The sequence below is a fragment of the Lampetra fluviatilis genome, chromosome 68 (genome assembly GCF_964198595.1).
Source record: "Lampetra fluviatilis chromosome 68, kcLamFluv1.1, whole genome shotgun sequence".
NCBI classification, from domain to species: Eukaryota; Metazoa; Chordata; class Hyperoartia; order Petromyzontiformes; family Petromyzontidae; genus Lampetra; species Lampetra fluviatilis.
Window position 1 is genome coordinate 1,987,704 of NC_136342.1, and position 20,000 is coordinate 2,007,703.

At 55.7% G+C, this 20,000-nt stretch overlaps 1 protein-coding gene across 1 annotated transcript in view; it reads left to right on the top strand.

Annotated features, from left to right (window-relative positions):
* Positions 1 to 553: 553 nt before the first annotated feature.
* The window catches only part of LOC144952529 (valine--tRNA ligase, mitochondrial-like), a gene marked incomplete at its 5' end in the record, with an annotated part of 41,247 nt that continues 21,800 nt past the window's right edge, over positions 554 to 20,000 (top strand). The window contains 8 exon segments of the mRNA XM_078882976.1: positions 554 to 673; positions 2,204 to 2,294; positions 4,045 to 4,172; positions 7,298 to 7,401; positions 10,511 to 10,592; positions 12,394 to 12,470; positions 15,249 to 15,393; positions 18,375 to 18,471. Of these exon segments, the coding sequence (XP_078739102.1) occupies positions 554 to 673; positions 2,204 to 2,294; positions 4,045 to 4,172; positions 7,298 to 7,401; positions 10,511 to 10,592; positions 12,394 to 12,470; positions 15,249 to 15,393; positions 18,375 to 18,471 (844 nt within the window).

Consider the following 20,000-nt stretch of genomic DNA (forward strand, 5'->3'; position numbering starts at 1 on the left):
CGGACCAACCCACCCACCTACCCACCCACAAACCCACTCACCCACCTACCCACCCACTCACCCACTAACCCACCCACCAACCCACCCACTCACCCACCAACCCACCCACTCACTCACCCACCCACCACCCACCCACCCACCACCCACCCACCCACCAACCCACCCACCCAACCCACCCACCCACCAACCCACTCACCCACCAACCCACCCACCACCCACCCACCCACCAACTCACCCACTCACCCACCCACCCACCCACTCACCAACCCACCCACCCACCCACCAACTCACCAACCCACCCACTCACCCACCTACCCACTCACCCACCTACCCACTCACCCACCCACCAACCCACCCACCCACCCACCAACTCACCCACCCACCCACCCACCTACCCACTCACCAACCCACCCACCCACCCACCAACTCACGCCCTCGTGTTGCGTGACCCACAACGGAGCGCCACTTTTATCCACGTGTTGGGGTGTTGGGGCGGGTGTTGTTGTTGTTGGGGTGGTGGTGGTGGTGGTGATGGTGGTGGTGATGGTGGGTGGTGGTGGTGGTTGCAGCCTTAGTGCCGGGGCCGCAGGAGCTGCTGGTGGGCACGACGCGGGTGGAGACGCTGCCGGGAGACGTCGCCCTCGCGGTCAACCCCAACGACGCTCGCTACCAGGTGGGGCCCCGCCGCTGCGGCGGGGAGACACCGCAGGTGGTGCGGTAGACCACAAGCAGCGTGGTGGTTGTGGTGGTTGTTGTGGTTGTTGTGGTTGTGGGTGTTGTGGTTGTGGGTGTTGTGGTTGTTGTGGTGGTTGTGGTGGTTGTAGTTGTTGTGGTTGTGGTTGTTGTGATTATGGTTGTTGTGGTTGTGGTTGTTGTTGTGGTTGTTGTGTTGTGGGTGAGTGCAGCACGTGGTGGGCAGCTGCGTGGTTGTTGTTGTGGTGGTTGTGGTTGTGGTGGTTGTAGTTGTGGTTGTGGTTGTTGTTGTGTTGTGGGTGAGTGCAGCACGTGGTGGGCAGCAGCATGGTTGTGGTTGTTGTTGTTGTGGTTGTTGTGGTTGTGGTTCTTGTGGTTATGGTTGTGGTTGTGGTGGTTGTAGTTATGGTTGTTGTAGTTGTGGTTGTTGTGGTTATGGTTGTGGTTGTGATTGTTGTGGTTGTTGTTGTGGGTGAGTGCAGCACGTGGTGGGTAGCTGTGTGGTTGTTGTAGTTGTAGTTGTTGTGGTTGTTGTAGTGATTGTTGTTGTAGTTGTGGTTGTTGTGGTTGTTGTGATTGTTGTGGTTGTTGTAGTGGTTGTTGTTCTAGTTGTAGTTGTTGTGGTTGTTGTAGTGATTGTTGTTGTAGTTGTAGTTGTTGTGGTTGTTGTGGTTGTTGTTGTAGTGATTGTTGTGGTTGTGAGTGCAGCACCTGGTGGGGAGCTGTGTGCTTGTTGTAGTTGTAGTTGTTGTTGTGATTGTGGTTGTTGTTGTGGTTGTTGTTGTGGTTGTTGTTGTAGTTGTAGTTGTTGTAGTGATTGTTGTTGTTGTGAGTGCAGCACCTGGTGGGGAGCTGTGTGCTTGTTGTAGTTGTTGTTGTGATTGTGGTTGTGGTTGTTGTTGTGGTTGTTGTTGTGGTTGTTGTTGTAGTTGTAGTTGTTGTAGTGATTGTTGTGGTTGTGAGTGCAGCACCTGGTGGGGAGCTGTGTGCTTGTTGTAGTTGTAGTTGTTGTAGTGATTGTAGTTGTGGTTGTTGTGGTTGTTGTGGTTGTGGTTGTTGTTGTTGTGAGTGCAGCACCTGGTGGGGAGCTGTGTGCTTGTTGTAGTTGTAGTTGTTGTAGTGATTGTAGTTGTGGTTGTTGTGGTTGTGGTTGTTGTGGTTGTTGTTGTTGTGAGTGCAGCACCTGGTGGGGAGCTGTGTGCTTGTTGTAGTTGTGGTTGTTGTAGTTGTAGTGATTGTAGTTGTGGTTGTTGTGGTTGTGGTTGTTGTGGTTGTGGTTGTTGTTGTTGTGAGTGCAGCACCTGGTGGGGAGCTGTGTGCTTGTTGTAGTTGTAGTTGTTGTAGTGATTGTAGTTGTGGTTGTTGTGGTTGTTGTGGTTGTGGTTGTTGTTGTTGTGAGTGCAGCACCTGGTGGGGAGCTGTGTGCTTGTTGTAGTTGTAGTTGTTGTAGTGATTGTAGTTGTGGTTGTTGTGGTTGTTGTGGTTGTGGTTGTTGTTGTTGTGAGTGCAGCACCTGGTGGGGAGCTGTGTGCTGCACCCGCTGGATGGCCGCCTGCTGCCGATCATCGCCGATGGCAGCGTGGACCCGGAGCTGGCAACAGGTGACAGCAACAACCACAACAACTACAGCAACCACAACCACAACAACTACAGCAACTACCACACCAACTACTACAGCAACAACCACAACTACGCCAACAACCACAACAACTACCACAACTACCACAACTTCCACAACAACCACAACTACTACAACTACAGCAACCACAACAACTACTACAACAACAACCACAACAACTACAGCAACAACCACAACTACAGCAACCACCACAACAACTACCACAACCACAACAACCACAACAACAACCACAACAACAACCACAGCAACAACCACAACAACTACAGCAACAACCACACCAACTACAGCAACCACAACAACTACAGCAACAACAACAACAACTACAGCAACAACCACAACTACTACAACAACTACAGCAACAACCACAACTAATACAGCAACAACCACAACTACAGCAACAACCACAACAACCGCAACAACCACAACATATATAGTAATAACCATAAAAACTACAGAAACAACCACCACAACTACAGCAACAACCAAAACTATCACCACAACAACTGCAACAACTACAACAACCACAGCAACTACAGCAGCAACAACCACGACAACCACAGCACTACAGCAACAACCATAACAACCACAGTATCAACCACAACAATTAGAGCAACATCCACAACAACCACATCAACAACCACAACAACCACAGCAACTACAGCAACAACCACAGCAACTACAGCAACAACCATAACAACAACTAGTGGTTGTTGTGGTTGCTGTAGTGGTTGTGATTGTTTTGGTGGTTGTAGTGATTGTGGTGGTGGTTGTTTTTGTGGTGGTTGTGGTTGTGGTGGTTGTAGGAGTGGTGAAGGTGAGCCCGGCCCATGACGAGGTAGTTGTTGTGGTTATTGTTGTTGTGGTTGTTGTATGAGTGGTTGTTGTTGTGGTGGTTGTGGTTGTTGTTGTTGTAGGAGTGGTGAAGGTGAGCCCGGCTCATGACGAGGTTGTGCTTGTTGATGTTGTTGTTGTGGTTGTTGTTGTGGTTGTTGATGTTGTTGTTGTGGTTGTTGTGGTTGTTGTGGTGGTTGTTGTTGTAGGAGTGGTGAAGGTGAGCCCGGCCCATGACGAGGTAGTTGTGGTTGTGGTTGTGGTTGTTGATGTGGTTGTAGGAGTGGTGAATGTGAGCCCGGCCCATGACGAGGTTGTGGTTGTTGATGTTGTTGTTGTGGTTGTTGATGTTGTTGTTGTGGTTGTTGTGGTTGTGGTTGTTGTGGTGTTTGTAGGAGTGGTGAAGGTGAGCCCGGCCCACGACGAGGTGGTTGTTGTTGTTATGGTGGTTGATGTTGTTGATGTTGTTGTTGTTGTGGTGGTTGTAGGAGTGGTGAAGGTGAGCCCTGCCCATGACGATGTTGTTGTTGTGGTTGTTGTTGTGGTTGTTGTTGTGGTTGTTGTGGTTGTGGTTGTTGTTGTTGTTGTAGGAGTGGTGAAGGTGAGCCCGGCCCACGACGAGGTAGTTGTGGTTGTGGTTGTGGTTGTTGTTGTGGTTGTTGATGTTGTTGTTGTGGTTGTTGTGGTTGTGGTTGTTGTGGTGGTTGTTGATGTTGTTGTTGTGGTTGTGGTTGTTGTGGTGGTTGTAGGAGTGGTGAAGGTGAGCCCGGCCCACGACGAGGTAGTTGTGGTTGTGGTTGTGGTTGTTGTTGTGGTTGTTGTTGTGGTTGTTGATGTTGTTGTTGTGGTTGTTGTGGTTGTGGTTGTTGTGGTGGTTGTAGGAGTGGTGAAGGTGAGCCCGGCCCACGACGAGGTGGACTTCTTCATCGCCGCCCGTCACGGCCTCCCGTCCATCAGCGTCGTGGACGGGGACGGACGCATGGCGGCCCAGGCCGGGCCTGGCCTGGAGGTGATACCACGTCAACAACAACAACATCGTCAACAACAACAACATCGTCAACAACATCGTCAACAACATCGTCATCGTCAACAACATCGTCAACAACAACATCGTCAACAACATCGTCAACAACATCGTCAACAACATCGTCAACAACATCGTCAACAACATCGTCATCGTCAACAACATCGTCAACAACATCGTCATCGTCAACAACATCGTCAACAACATCGCCAACAACATCGTCAACAACATCGTCATCGTCAACAACATCGTCAACAATATCATCATCAACAACATCGTCATCGTCATCATAGTCAACATCGTCAACATCGTCAACAACATCGTTATCGTCAACATCGTCATCAACAACATCGTCAACACCGTCAACATCATCAACATCATCAACGCCGTCATCATCGTCGTCATCGTCAACGTCGTCATCATCAACATCATCAACATCATCAACACTTCATCGTCATCATCATCGTCATCATCATCATCATCGTCGTCGTCAACATCGTCATTGTTAAAGCCGTCAACATTGTTAACATCGTCAACGTCGTCATCATCAACATCGTCAACATCATTATCGAGGTGGTCATTATCTTCATTATCGTTGTCAACGTCACCATCATCATCATCAACTTCATCATCTACATCGTCAACAGCATCATCGTCAACAGAAAACACACGCAGACACACACGCACGCAGACACACACGCACGCAGACACACGCACACAGACACACACACACGCAGACACACACACGCATACACACACACACACGCATACACACACACGCATACACACACACGCATACACACACACGCACACGCACGCAGACGCACACGCACGCAGACACACACGCACGCAGACACACACACGCATACACACACACACACACACGCATACACACACACGCATACACACACACGCATACACACACACGCACACGCACGCAGACGCACACGCACGCAGACACACACGCACGCAGACACACACACGCACGCAGACACACACGCACACAGACACACACACACGCATACACACACACGCAGACACACACACACGCATACACACACACGCATACACACACACGCACACGCACGCAGACGCACACGCACGCAGACACACACGCACGCAGACACACACGCACACAGACACACACACGCATACACACACACGCATACACACACACGCAGACACACACACGCAGACACACACACGCAGACACACACGCACGCAGACACACACACGCAGACACGCACGCAGACACACACGCACGCAGACACACACACGCAGACACACACGCATACACACACACGCACGCAGACACACACGCAGACACACGCACGCAGACACACACACGCACGCAGACACACACGCACGCAGACACACACACGCAGACACGCACGCACGCAGACACACACACACGCAGACACACACACGCAGACACACACACGCAGACACACACACGCACGCAGACACACGCACGCAGACACACACGCACGCAGACACACACGCGCAGACACACGCACGCACGCAGACACACACACACGCAGACACACACACACGCAGACACACACACGCAGACACACACGCAGACACACACACACAGACACACACGCACGCAGACACACGCACGCAGACACACGCACGCAGACACACACACGCAGACACACACGCACGCAGACACACACACGCAGACACACGCACGCAGACACACACGCACGCAGACACACACACGCACGCAGACACACACACACGCAGACACTCACACGCAGACACACACACGCAGACACACACACACGCAGACACACACACGCAGACACACACACACACGCAGACACACACGCAGACACACACACACAGACACACACACACAGACACACACGCAGACACACGCACACACACACACGCACACACACACACGCAGACACACACACGCAGGCATACACACACACGCAGACACACACACACGCAGACACACACACACAGACACACACACGCAGACACACACACGCAGACACACACACGCAGACACACACACACACGCAGACACACACACGCAGACACACACACACACGCAGACACACACACACACGCAGACACACACACACATAGACACACACACACAGACACACACGCACGCAGACACACACACACACGCAGACACACACGCACGCAGACACACACACATAGACACACAGACACACACACGCGCAGACACACACACACACGCAGACCCACGCAGACACACACACACACGCAGACACACGCACGCAGACACGCACGCAGACACACACACGCAGACACACACACGCAGACACACACACGCAGACACACACACGCAGACACACACACGCAGACACACACACGCACGCAGACACACGCACGCAGACACACACACGCACGCAGACACACACACGCACGCAGACACACACACACGCAGACACACACGCACGCAGACACACGCACGCAGACACACACACACACGCAGACACACACACGCAGACACACACACGCAGACACACACACACACACACGCGCAGACACACACACACACGCAGACCCACGCAGACACACACACACACGCAGACACACGCACGCAGACACGCACGCAGACACACACACGCAGACACACACACGCAGACACACGCACGCAGACACACACACGCAGACACACACACGCAGACACACACACGCAGACACACACACGCACGCAGACACACACACGCACGCAGACACACGCGTGTCTCCCCGTGTCTCCCCCGTGTCCCCCCCCACCGTGTCCCCCCCGTGTCTCCCCCCGTGTCTCCCCCGTGTCTCCCCCATGCCCCCCCCCCCGTGTCTCCCCCGTGTTTCCCCCCATGTCCCCCCCCCCCCCCCGTGTCTCCCCCCGTGTCTCTCTCTGTCTCTCTCTCTCTCTCCCCCCGTGTCTCCCCCGTGTCTCCCCCCATGTCCCCCCCCCGTGTCTCTCTCTGTCTCTCTCTGTGTCTTTCTCTCTCTCTCCCCGTGTCTCTCCTCGTGTCTCCCCTCATGTCCCCCCCGTGTCTCTCTCTCCCTGTGTCCCCTCGTGTCTCTCCCCGTGTCCCCCCCCCCCGTGTCTCCCTCCCCGCCGTGGTGTGCAGGGCTTGCCACGGTTCTGTGCGCGTGCCGAGATCCTGCGGCGACTTGGTGACGCCCGGCTGCTGCGCCGGAGCGAGCCGCATGCCATGGGGCTGCCCGTCTGCAGGTGACTCGCCACCTCGTGTCCCCGCGTCCCCGTGTCCCCAAGTGGTGTCTCCGTGTCTCAGTGTCTCTGTGTCCCCGTGTCCCCACCTCGTGTCTCCACGCGGGTGTCTCCGTCTCTCAGTGTCTCAGTGTCCCCGTGTCCCCGTGTGCCCACGCGGTGTCCCCGTGTCCCCGTGTCCCCACGCCGTGTCCCCGTGTCTCCGTGTCTCAGTGTCCCCGTGTCCCCGCGCGGTGTCTCTGTGTCTCAGTGTCTCTGTGTCCCCGTGTCCCCATGTCTCCACGCGGGTGTCTCCGTGTCTCAGTGTCCCCGTGTCCCCACGCCGTGTCCCCGTGTTCCCACGCGGTGTCCCCATGTCTCAGTGTCTCCGTGTCTCAGTGTCCCCGTATCCCCACGCAGTGTCTCCGTGTCTCAGTGTCTCCGTGTCCCCGTGTCCCTGTGTCCCCACTCGCTGTCTCCGTGTCCCCGTGTCCCCACGCCGTGTCCCCGTGCTCCCACGCGGTGCCTCAGTGTCTCCGTGTCCTCGTGTCCCCACGCCATGTTTCCGTGTCTCTGTGTCCCCACGCGGTGTCCCCGTGCGGTGTTTCAGTGTCTCAGTGTCTCTGTGTCCCTGTGTCTCTGTGTCTCTGTGTCTCTGTGTCTCCGTGTCTCCGTGTCTCCGTGTCTCAGTGTCTCTGTGTCTCCGTGTCTCCGTGTCTCCGTGTCTCCGTGTCTCCGTGTCTCCGTGTCTCCGTGTCTCCGTGTCTCCGTGTCTCCGTGTCCCCGTGTCCCCGTGTCCCCGTGTCCCCGTGTCCCCGTGTCCCCGTGTCCCCGTGTCCCCGTGTCCCCGTGTCCCCGTGTCTCCGTGTCTCCGTGTCTCCGTGTCTCCGTGTCTCCGTGTCTCCGTGTCTCCGTGTCCCCGTGTCCCCGTGTCCCCGTGTCTCCGTGTCTCCGTGTCTCCGTGTCTCCGTGTCTCCGTGTCTCCGTGTCTCCGTGTCCCCGTGTCCCCGTGTCCCCGTGTCCCCGTGTCCCCGTGTCCCCGTGTCTCCGTGTCTCCGTGTCTCCGTGTCTCCGTGTCTCCGTGTCTCCGTGTCCCCGTGTCCCCGTGTCCCCGTGTCCCCGTGTCCCCGTGTCTCCGTGTCTCCGTGTCTCAGTGTCTCAGTGTCTCTGTGTCCCTGTGTCCCTGTGTCTCCGTGTCTCCGTGTCTCCGTGTCTCCGTGTCTCCGTGTCCCCGTGTCTCAGTGTCCCCGTGTCTCAGTGTCTCCGTGTCTCCGTGTCTCCGTGTCTCCGTGTCTCCGTGTCTCCGTGTCTCCGTGTCTCAGTGTCCCTGTGTCCCTGTGTCTCCGTGTCTCCGTGTCTCAGTGTCTCAGTGTCTCAGTGTCCCTGTGTCTCCGTGTCTCCGTGTCTCCGTGTCTCCGTGTCTCCGTGTCTCCGTGTCTCCGTGTCTCCGTGTCTCCGTGTCTCCGTGTCTCCGTGTCTCAGTGTCTCTGTGTCCCTGTGTCCCTGTGTCCCCTGTGTCTCCGTGTCTCCGTGTCTCCGTGTCTCCGTGTCTCCGTGTCTCCGTGTCTCAGTGTCCCTGTGTCTCTGTGTCTCCGTGTCTCCGTGTCTCAGTGTCTCAGTGTCCCTGTGTCCCTGTGTCTCTGTGTCTCCGTGTCTCCGTGTCTCCGTGTCTCCGTGTCTCCGTGTCTCCGTGTCTCCGTGTCTCCGTGTTTCCGTGTCTCCGTGTCTCCGTGTCTCCGTGTCTCAGTGTCTCTGTGTCCCTGTGTCCCTGTGTCTCCGTGTCTCCGTGTCTCCGTGTCTCCGTGTCTCAGTGTCCCTGTGTCCCTGTGTCTCCGTGTCTCCGTGTCTCCGTGTCTCCGTGTCTCCGTGTCTCAGTGTCTCAGTGTCCCTGTGTCTCTGTGTCCCTGTGTCCCTGTGTCTCTGTGTCTCAGTGTCTCTGTGTCTCCGTGTCTCCGTGTCTCCGTGTCTCCGTGTCTCCGTGTCTCCGTGTCTCCGTGTCTCAGTGTCCCTGTGTCCCTGTGTCTCCGTGTCTCCGTGTCTCCGTGTCTCAGTGTCTCAGTGTCTCAGCGTCCCTGTGTCTCCGTGTCTCCGTGTCTCAGTGTCTCCGTGTCTCCGTGTCTCCGTGTCTCCGTGTCTCCGTGTCTCCGTGTCTCAGTGTCTCAGTGTCTCTGTGTCCCTGTGTCTCCGTGTCTCCGTGTCTCAGTGTCTCCGTGTCTCCGTGTCTCCGTGTCTCCGTGTCTCCGTGTCTCAGTGTCTCAGTGTCTCAGTGTCCCTGTGTCCCTGTGTCTCCGTGTCTCTGTGTCTCAGTGTCTCAGCGTCCCTGTGTCTCCGTGTCTCCGTGTCTCAGTGTCTCCGTGTCTCCGTGTCTCCGTGTCTCCGTGTCTCCGTGTCTCCGTGTCTCCGTGTCTCCGTGTCTCAGTGTCTCAGTGTCTCTGTGTCTCTGTGTCTCCGTGTCTCCGTGTCTCCGTGTCTCCGTGTCTCCGTGTCTCAGTGTCTCTGTGTCCCTGTGTCCTGTGTCTCTGTGTCTCTGTGTCTCCGTGTCTCCGTGTCTCCGTGTCTCCGTGTCTCCGTGTCTCCGTGTCTCAGTGTCCCTGTGTCTCCGTGTCTCCGTGTCTCCGTGTCTCAGTGTCTCAGTGTCTCTGTGTCTCTGTGTCTCCGTGTCTCCGTGTCTCCGTGTCTCCGTGTCTCCGTGTCTCCGTGTCTCCGTGTCTCAGTGTCTCTGTGTCCCTGTGTCTCCGTGTCTCCGTGTCTCCGTGTCTCCGTGTCTCAGTGTCCCTGTGTCCCTGTGTCTCCGTGTCTCCGTGTCTCCGTGTCTCCGTGTCTCCGTGTCTCCGTGTCTCCGTGTCCCCGTGTCTCCGTGTCTCCGTGTCTCCGTGTCTCCGTGTCTCCGTGTCTCCGTGTCTCAGTGTCCCTGTGTCTCCGTGTCTCCGTGTCTCCGTGTCTCAGTGTCTCAGTGTCCCTGTGTCTCTGTGTCTCTGTGTCTCAGTGTCTCTGTGTCTCAGTGTCTCCGTGTCTCCGTGTCTCAGTGTCCCTGTGTCTCCGTGTCTCCGTGTCTCAGTGTCCCTGTGTCTCCGTGTCTCCATGTCTCCATGTCTCAGTGTCTCAGTGTCCCTGTGTCTCTGTGTCTCCGTAGCCGATCGGGGGACGTGGTGGAGCCCATGCTCAAGTCCCAGTGGTTCGTGCGCTGCCAGGACATGGGGCAGCGCGCAGCTCAGGTAGCGACGGGGGGGGGGGGACACGGGGGGGGGGGGGGGGAGACACGGGGGGGGACACGGGGGGGGGGACATCGGGGGGGGACAAGCGGGGGGACACGGGGGGGGGGGACAACGGGGGGGGGAAACGCGGGGGGGACACGGGGGGGGGGACACGGGGGGGGACACACTGGAGGGGACAAGCGGGGGGGACACGGAGGGGGGGACATGGGGGGGGGCACGGGCGGGGGGGGCACGGGGGGGGACAAGCGGGGGGACACGGGGGGGGGACAAGCGGGGGGACACGGGGGGGGGCACGGGGGGGGGGGACCACGGGGGGGGGGGCACGGGGGGGGGGGGGGACAAGCGGTGGGACATGGGGGGGGGGGAAGGGGGGGGGACACCTCAGAGCCACACAGGTGAGACGGTGCAGGTGAATGACGCAACCGCACAAAGTCACTCCGCCCATGTCCCCCTGTGTCTCTCCTCGTGTCTCCCCGTGTCTCTCCCGTGTCTCCCCTGTCTCCCCCTGTGATTCCCCGTGTCTCCCCGTGTCTCCCCGTGTCTCCCCATGTCTCTCCCATGTCTCCCCCCTGTCTCCCCGTGTCCTCTCCCGTGTCTTCTTTGTGATTCCCCGTGTCTCCCCGTGTCTCTCCCGTGTCTTTCCGTGTCTCCCCCGTGTCTTCCCCGTGTCTCCCCCGTGTCTCCCCCGTGTCTCCCCCTGTCCCCCCGTGTCTCCCCGCGTCTCCCCGCGTCTCCCCCGTGTCTCCCCCGTGTCTCCCCCGTGTCTCCCCCGTGTCTCCCCCTGTCCCCCCCGTGTCTCCCCCGTGTCTCCCCCGTGTCTCCCCGCGTCTCCCCCGCGTCTCCCCCGTGTCTCCCCGTGTCTCCCCCGTATCCCCCCGTGTCTCCCCCCGTATCCCCCCGTGTCTCCCCCCGTGTCTCCCCCTGTCCCCCCCCCGTGTTTCCCCCCCTCTGTCTTCCCGTGTCTCTCCCCTGTCTCCCCTGTGATTCCCCGTATCTCCCCCGTGTCTCCCCCGTGTCTCCCCGTGTCTCCCCCTGTCCCCCCGTGTCTCCCCGTGTCTCCCCGTGTCTCCCCCGTGTCTCTCCCGTGTCTCCCTGTGTCTCCCCCGTGTCTCCCCCGCGTCTCCCCGTGTCTCCCCGTGTCTCCCCCGTATCCCCCCGTGTCTCCCCCGTATCCCCCCGTGTCTCCCCCGTATCCCCCCGTGTCTCCCCCCGTGTCTCCCCCTGTCCCCCCCCCGTGTTTTCCCCCTCTGTCTTCCCGTGTCTCTCCCCTGTCTCCCCTGTGATTCCCCGTATCTCCCCGTGTCTCCCCCGTGTCTCCCCGTGTCTCCCCCGTGTCTCCCCGTGTCTCCCCCGTGTCTCCCCGTGTCTCCCCCGTGTCTCCCCGTGTCTCCCCCGTGTCTCCCCGTGTCTCCCCGTGTCTCCCCCGTGTCTCCCCCGTGTCTCCCCCTGTCCCCCGTGTCCCCCCGTGTCTCCCCGTGTCTCCCCCGTGTCTCCCCGTGTCTCCCCCGCGTCTCCCCGCGTCTCCCCGTGTCTCCCCCGTATCCCCCCGTGTCTCCCCCCGTGTCTCCCCCTGTCCCCCCGTGTCTCCCCCTGTCCCCCCGTGTTTCCCCCCTCTGTCTTCCTGTGTCTCTCCCCTGTCTCCCCTGTGATTCCCCGTATCTCCCCGTGTCTCCCCGTGTCTCCCCCTGTCTCCCCGTGTCTCCCCGTGTCTCCCCGTGTCTCCCCGTGTCTCTCCCGTGTCTCCCCGTGTCTCCCCCGTGTCTCCCCCGTGTCTCCCCCGTGTCTCCCCCGTGTCTCCCAGGCTGTGCAGGATGGTCAGCTGGAGTTGATTCCTCCATCGCTGAACAAGTCTTGGACATCTTGGATGTCCAATGTCAAGTAATGGAACTTGCACATTCGCGCGCACACACACGCGCACACGCACGCACACACGCACACACGCACACACTCACGCATTCACGCACACTCACACACACTCACATACACTCACATACATTCACACACACGCACACACACTCACACGCACACTCACACGCACACACGCACACACGCACTCACACGCACACTCACACGAACACACACGCACACTCACATACACTCACACGCACACTCACATGCACTCACAAGCACACTCACATGCACACACTCACATGCACTCACACGCACACATGCACACACTCGTACGCACACGCATGCACTCGCACACAACACACACTCACGTACGCACACACACACACACACACTCACTCACACAACGCACTCAAAGATCAAAGATCCCCCGTGTAGCCTTAACAGACTGTAGGGGCAAGTGCTGTTAGCGAGCACCTATGAAGGCCGGAACGGCACACGAGGGGGTGGGGTGGCCAGCACCACGCCCGACCGCCTTTGTCTCCCTAGTAGCGATGTTTACACACCGCACCAGGTACTCATTTGAGGCTGAGTCGACCTAGGGGAGGCCCGGGACCGGTTCAGATAATTGTCACTGATGTTGGCAGTGAGCGGGAATCGAACCCGTGTCGCCGGGTTCATAGCGCAGCGCAGCGCTAACCGCTACACCACCGCTCCCCAACGCACTCACACACTCGCACACGCACATCACACACACATCACACGCACATCACACGCACATCACACGCACATCACACGCACATCACACGCACATCACACGCACATCACACGCACATCACACGCTCATCACACGCACATCACACACACTCGCACACACACATCACACGCACATCACACGCACATCACACGCACATCACACGCACATCACACGCACATCACACGCACATCACACGCACATCACACACACTCGCACACACACATCACACGCACATCACACGCACATCACACGCACATCACACGCTCATCACACGCACATCACACACACTCGCACACACACATCACACGCACATCACACGCACATCACACGCACATCACACGCACATCACACACACTCGCACACACACATCACACGCACATCACACGCACATCACACGCACATCACACGCACATCACACGCACATCACACGCACTCGCACACACACATCACACGCACATCACACGCACATCACACGCACATCACACACACATCACACGCACATCACACACACATCACACGCACATCACACGCACTCGCACACACACATCACACGCACATCACACGCACATCACACGCACATCACACACACATCACACGCACATCACACGCACTCGCACACACACATCACACGCACATCACACGCACATCACACGCACATCACACGCACATCACACACACTCGCACACACACATCACACGCACATCACACGCTCATCACACGCACATCACACGCACATCACACGCACATCACACGCACATCACACGCACATCACACGCACATCACACGCACATCACACGCACATCACACGCACTCGCACACACACATCACACGCACATCACACGCACATCACACGCACATCACACACACATCACACGCACATCACACGCACTCGCACACACACATCACACGCACATCACACGCACATCACACGCACATCACACACACATCACACGCACATCACACGCACTCGCACACGCACATCACACGCACATCACACGCACATCACACGCACATCACACACACTCGCACACACACATCACACGCACATCACACGCTCATCACACGCACATCACACGCACATCACACGCACATCACACACACATCACACGCACATCACACGCACATCACACGCACATCACACGCACATCACACACACTCGCACACACACATCACACGCACATCACACGCACATCACACACACATCACACGCACATCACACGCACATCACACGCACATCACACGCACATCACACGCACTCGCACACACACATCACACGCACATCACACGCACATCACACGCACATCACACGCACATCACACGCACATCACACACACTCGCACACACACATCACACGCACATCACACGCTCATCACACGCACATCACACACACTCGCACACACACATCACACGCACATCACACGCTCATCACACGCACATCGCACGCACATCACACACACTCGCACACACACATCACACGCACATCACACGCACATCACACGCACATCACACGCTCACGCACGCACATCACACACACTCGCACACACACATCACACACACATCACACGCACATCACACGCTCACGCACGCACATCACACGCACATCACACGCACATCACACGCTCACGCACGCACATCACACACACTCGCACACACACATCACACACACATCACACGCTCACGCACGCACATCACACACACTCGCACACACACATCACACACACATCACACACACATCACACGCACATCACACGCTCACGCACGCACATCACACACACTCGCACTCACACACATCACGCACACATCACACGCACATCACACACACTCGCACTCACACACTCGCACACACACACATCACACGCACATCACACGCTCACGCACGCACATCACACCCACCCACCCACCCACCCCCTCGTGTGCCACGGTGCCGGCCTTCGTTCGGCACTGCTGCCTCTCGCCACTTGCCCTGGCAGTCCGCCTCAGGCTATCGGGGGCACCTTTGTCTTTGTTGTTGTTGTTGTTGCTGTCGTTGTTGTTGTTGTTGCTGTGTGCAGGGACTGGTGCGTGTCACGGCAGATCTGGTGGGGTCACCGCGTGCCAGCGTACCGCGTCCTGCCCACCACCACCACCACCGCCACCACCACCACCACCACCACCGCCACCACCACCACCACCGCCACCGCCACCACCACCACCAAAGTTCGTGACTTCACTCTTGAGCGTTGCTGTGGGGCAGCACGTGTGTGTGTCAAGTGTGTGTGTGTGTGTCAAGTGTGTGTGTGTGTCAAGTGTGTACGTGGTGTGTACGTGTGTGTGTCAACTGTGTGTGTGTGTGTGTACGTGTGTGTGTGTGTACGTGTGTGTGTACGTGTGTGTGTCAACTGTGTGTGTGTGTGTCAAGTGTACATGGTGTACATGTGTGTCAAGTGTGTGTGTGTCAAGTGTGTGTGTGTCAAGTGTGTGTGTGTGTCAAGTGTGTGTGTGTGTCAAGTGTGTGTGTCAACTGTGTGTGTGTGTGTCAAGTGTACATGGTGTACATGTGTGTCAAGTGTGTGTGTGTCAAGTGTGTGTGTGTCAAGTGTGTGTGTGTGTCAAGTGTGTGTGTGTGTCAAGTGTGTGTGTGTGTCAAGTGTGTGTGTGTGTCAAGTGTGTGTGTGTGTCAAGTGTGTGTGTGTGTCAAGTGTGTGTGTGTCAAGTGTGTGTGTGTGTGTACGTGTGTGTGTCTCAAGTGTGTGTGTGTGTCAAGTGTGTGTGTGTGTGTGTACGTGTGTGTGTACGTGTGTGTGTGTCAAGTGTGTGTGTGTGTGTGTGTGTCAAGTGTGTGTGTGTGTGTCAAGTGTGTGTGTGTCAAGTGTACGTGTGTGTGTGTCAAGTGTGTGTGTGTGTGTCAAGTGTGTGTGTGTCAAGTGTACGTGTGTGTGTGTCAAGTGTGTGTGTGTGTGTGTGTCAAGTGTGTGTGTGTGTGTGTCAAGTGTGTGTGTGTGTGTCAAGTGTGTGTGTGTACGTGTGTGTGTGTCAAGTGTGTGTGTGTGTCAAGTGTGTGTCAAGTGTGTGTGTGTGTCAAGTGTGTGTGTGTATCAAGTGTGTGTGTGTGTCAAGTGTGTGTGTACGTGGCGTGCTGTGCGTACGTGGTGTGTGTGCGTGTGTGCTACTTGTATACGTGATGTGTGCTTATGCGGTGTTTATATTTGATGCTCGTGTATGTGCTGCTGCTGTTGTTGTGCTGCTGTTGTTGTGCTGCTGTTGTTGTTGTGCTGCTGTTGTTGTGCTGTTGTGCTGCTGCTGTTGTTGTGCTGTTGTTGTTGTTGTGCTGTTGTTGTTGTTGTGCTGCTGCTGTTGTTGTGCTGTTGTTGTTGTTGTGCTGTTGTTGTTGTTGTGCTGTTGTTGTTGTTGTGCTGCTGCTGTTGTTGTGCTGTTGTGCTGCTGCTGTTGTTGTGCTGCTGTTGTTGTGCTGCTGTTGTTGTTGTGCTGCTGTTGTTGTGCTGTTGTGCTGCTGCTGTTGTTGTGCTGTTGTTGTTGTTGTGCTGTTGTTGTTGTGCTGCTGCTGTTGTTGTTGTGCTGCTGCTGTTGTTGTTGTGCTGCTGTTGTTGTGCTGTTGTGCTGCTGCTGTTGTTGTGCTGTTGTTGTTGTTGTGCTGTTGTTGTTGTGCTGCTGCTGTTGTTGTTGTGCTGCTGCTGTTGTTGTGCTGCTGCTGTTGTGCTGCTGTTGTTGTTGTGCTGCTGCTGCTGTTGTTGTGCTGCTGTTGTGCTGCTGCTGCTGTTGTGCTGCTGCTGTTGTGCTGCTGCTGCTGTTGTTGTGCTGCTGCTGCTGTTGTGCTGCTGCTGTTGTTGTGCTGCTGCTGTTGTTGTGCTGCTGCTGTTGTTGTGCTGCTGCTGTTGTTGTGCTGCTGCTGCTGCTGTTGTTGTGCTGCTGTTGTTGTGCTGCTGCTGCTGCTGTTGTTGTGCTGCTGCTGTTGTTGTGCTGCTGCTGCTGTTGTGCTGCTGCTGTTGTTGTGCTGCTGCTGCTGTTGTGCTGCTGCTGCTGCTGTTGTTGTGCTGCTGCTGCTGCTGCTGTTGTGCTGCTGCTGTTGTTGTTGTGCTGTTGTTGTGCTGCTGTTGTTGTTGTGCTGTTGTTGTGCTGCTGCTGCTGTTGTGCTGCTGCTGCTGTTGTGCTGCTGCTGTTGTTGTTGTTGTGCTGTTGTTGTGCTGCTGCTGCTGTTGTGCTGCTGCTGTTGTTGTGCTGCTGCTGTTGTTGTTGTTGTGCTGTTGTTGTGCTGCTGCTGCTGCTGTTGTGCTGCTGCTGTTGTTGTGCTGCTGCTGTTGTTGTTGTTGTGCTGTTGTTGTGCTGCTGCTGCTGTTGTGCTGCTGCTGTTGTTGTGCTGCTGCTGTTGTTGTTGTTGTGCTGTTGTTGTGCTGCTGCTGCTGTTGTTGTGCTGCTGCTGTTGTTGTGCTGCTGCTGTTGTTGTTGTGCTACTGCTGTTGTTGTGCTGCTGTTGTTGTTGTGCTACTGCTGTTGTTGTGCTGCTGCTGCTGTTGTGCTGCTGTTGTTGTTGTGCTACTGCTGTTGTTGTGCTGCTGCTGCTGCTGCTGTTGTTGTGCTGCTGCTGCTGCTGTTGTGCTGCTGTTGTTGTTGTGCTGCTGCTGTTGTTGTGCTGCTGCTGCTGTTGTGCTGCTGCTGCTGTTGTTGTGCTGTTGTTGTGCTGCTGTTGTTGTTGTGCTGTTGTTGTTGTGCTGTTGTTGTGCTGCTGCTGTTGTTGTGCTGCTGCTGTTGTTGTGCTGCTGCTGCTGTTGTTGTGCTGCTGCTGTTGTTGTGCTGCTGCTGCTGTTGTTGTGCTGCTGCTGTTGTTGTTGTGCTACTGCTGTTGTTGTGCTGCTGCTGTTGTTGTTGTGCTGCTGCTGTTGTTGTTGTGCTGCTGCTGCTGTTGTTGTGCTGTTGTTGTGCTGCTGCTGTTGTTGTGCTGCTGCTGCTGTTGTGCTGTTGTGCTGTTGTTGTGCTGCTGCTGTTGTTGTGCTGCTGCTGCTGTTGTGCTGCTGCTGTTGTTGTGCTGCTGCTGTTGTTGTGCTGTTGTTGTTGTTGTGCTGTTGTTGTGCTGCTGCTGTTGTTGTGCTGCTGCTGTTGTTGTGCTGTTGTTGTTGTTGTGCTGTTGTTGTGCTGCTGCTGTTGTTGTGCTGCTGCTTGCCCCGCCCCAGCCGCAGCAGCAGCAGGAGCTGTGGGTGTGCGCTCGTGACGAGGTGGAGGCTTCGCTCAAGGCACAGGCCCAGCTGGGGCTACAGCCCGGCTCCTTCACTCTGCACCAGGGTACAGACGCAACGCCACCGCACACAGACACCGCACACAGACAGCGTATTAGGGGGGGCTGGGGGGGGCTGGGGCGGGCTGGGGGGCTGGGTGGGGGGGGCTCTGCCTCCGCCCCTCCCCCCAAAACAACTCGCGCACCTCGGATTAGCGCGGTTGGCTACGTACGGGCCGAAAGGTTTAAGATACGCGCACACGTACTACGCTATACACTACACTATACACTACGCTATACACTACATACTATACTACACACGACTATACACTACACTATACACTACTATCCACTACGCTATACACTACACTATACACTACGCTATACACTACGCTATACACTACATACTATACTACACACGACTATACACTACACTATACACTACTATTCACTACACTATACACTACACTATACACTACTATACACTACACTATACACTATACTATACACTACTATTCACTACACTATACACTACACTATACACTACTATACACTACACTATATACTACACTATACACTACGCTATACACTACATACTATACTACACTATACACTACACTATACACTACTATACACTACACTATATACTACACTATACACTACGCTATACACTACATACTATACTACACTGTACACTACACTATATACTACTATACACTATGCTACTACACTATACACTACATTATACTATACACTACACTATACACTACACTATACACGATGCTATACACTACGCTATACACTACACTATACACTACACTATACACCACTATCCACTACACTACTACACTACATACACTACTATACACTACATACTATACTACACTACACTATACACTACATACACTACTATACACTACATACTATACTACACTACACTATACACTACATACACTACTATACACTGCATACTACACTACACTATACACTACATACTATACTGTATTATACACTACACTATACACTACGCCACTTGTGTCCATCGTACGTGTCCGTGTGTACGAGTGTGCGTGAGAGTGTGTGAGAGTGTGTGTGAGAGTGTGTGAGAGTGTGTGTGAGTGTGTGTGAGAGTGTGTGAGAGTGTGTGTGAGTGTGTGTGAGAGTGTGTGTGAGTGTGTGTGAGAGTGTGTGAGAGTGTGTGTGAGAGTGTGTGAGAGTGTGTGTGAGTGTGTGTGAGAGTGTGTGAGAGTGTGTGTGAGTGTGCGTGAGAGTGTGTGAGAGTGTGTGTGAGAGTGTGTGAGAGTGTGTGTGAGTGTGTGTGAGAGTGTGTGAGAGTGTGTGTGAGTGTGTGTGAGAGTGTGTGTGAGTGTGTGTGAGAGTGTGTGTACGAGTGCGTGAGAGAGTGTGTGTACGAGTGTGCGTACGAGTGTGCGTACGAGTGTGTGTGAGTGTGTGTACGAGTGTGTACGAGTGTGTGTACGAGTGCGTGAGAGAGTGTGTGTACGAGTGTGCGTACGAGTGTGCGTACGAGTGTGTGTGAGTGTGTGTACGAGTGTGTACGAGTGTGTGTACGAGTGTGTGTACGAGTGTGTGTGAG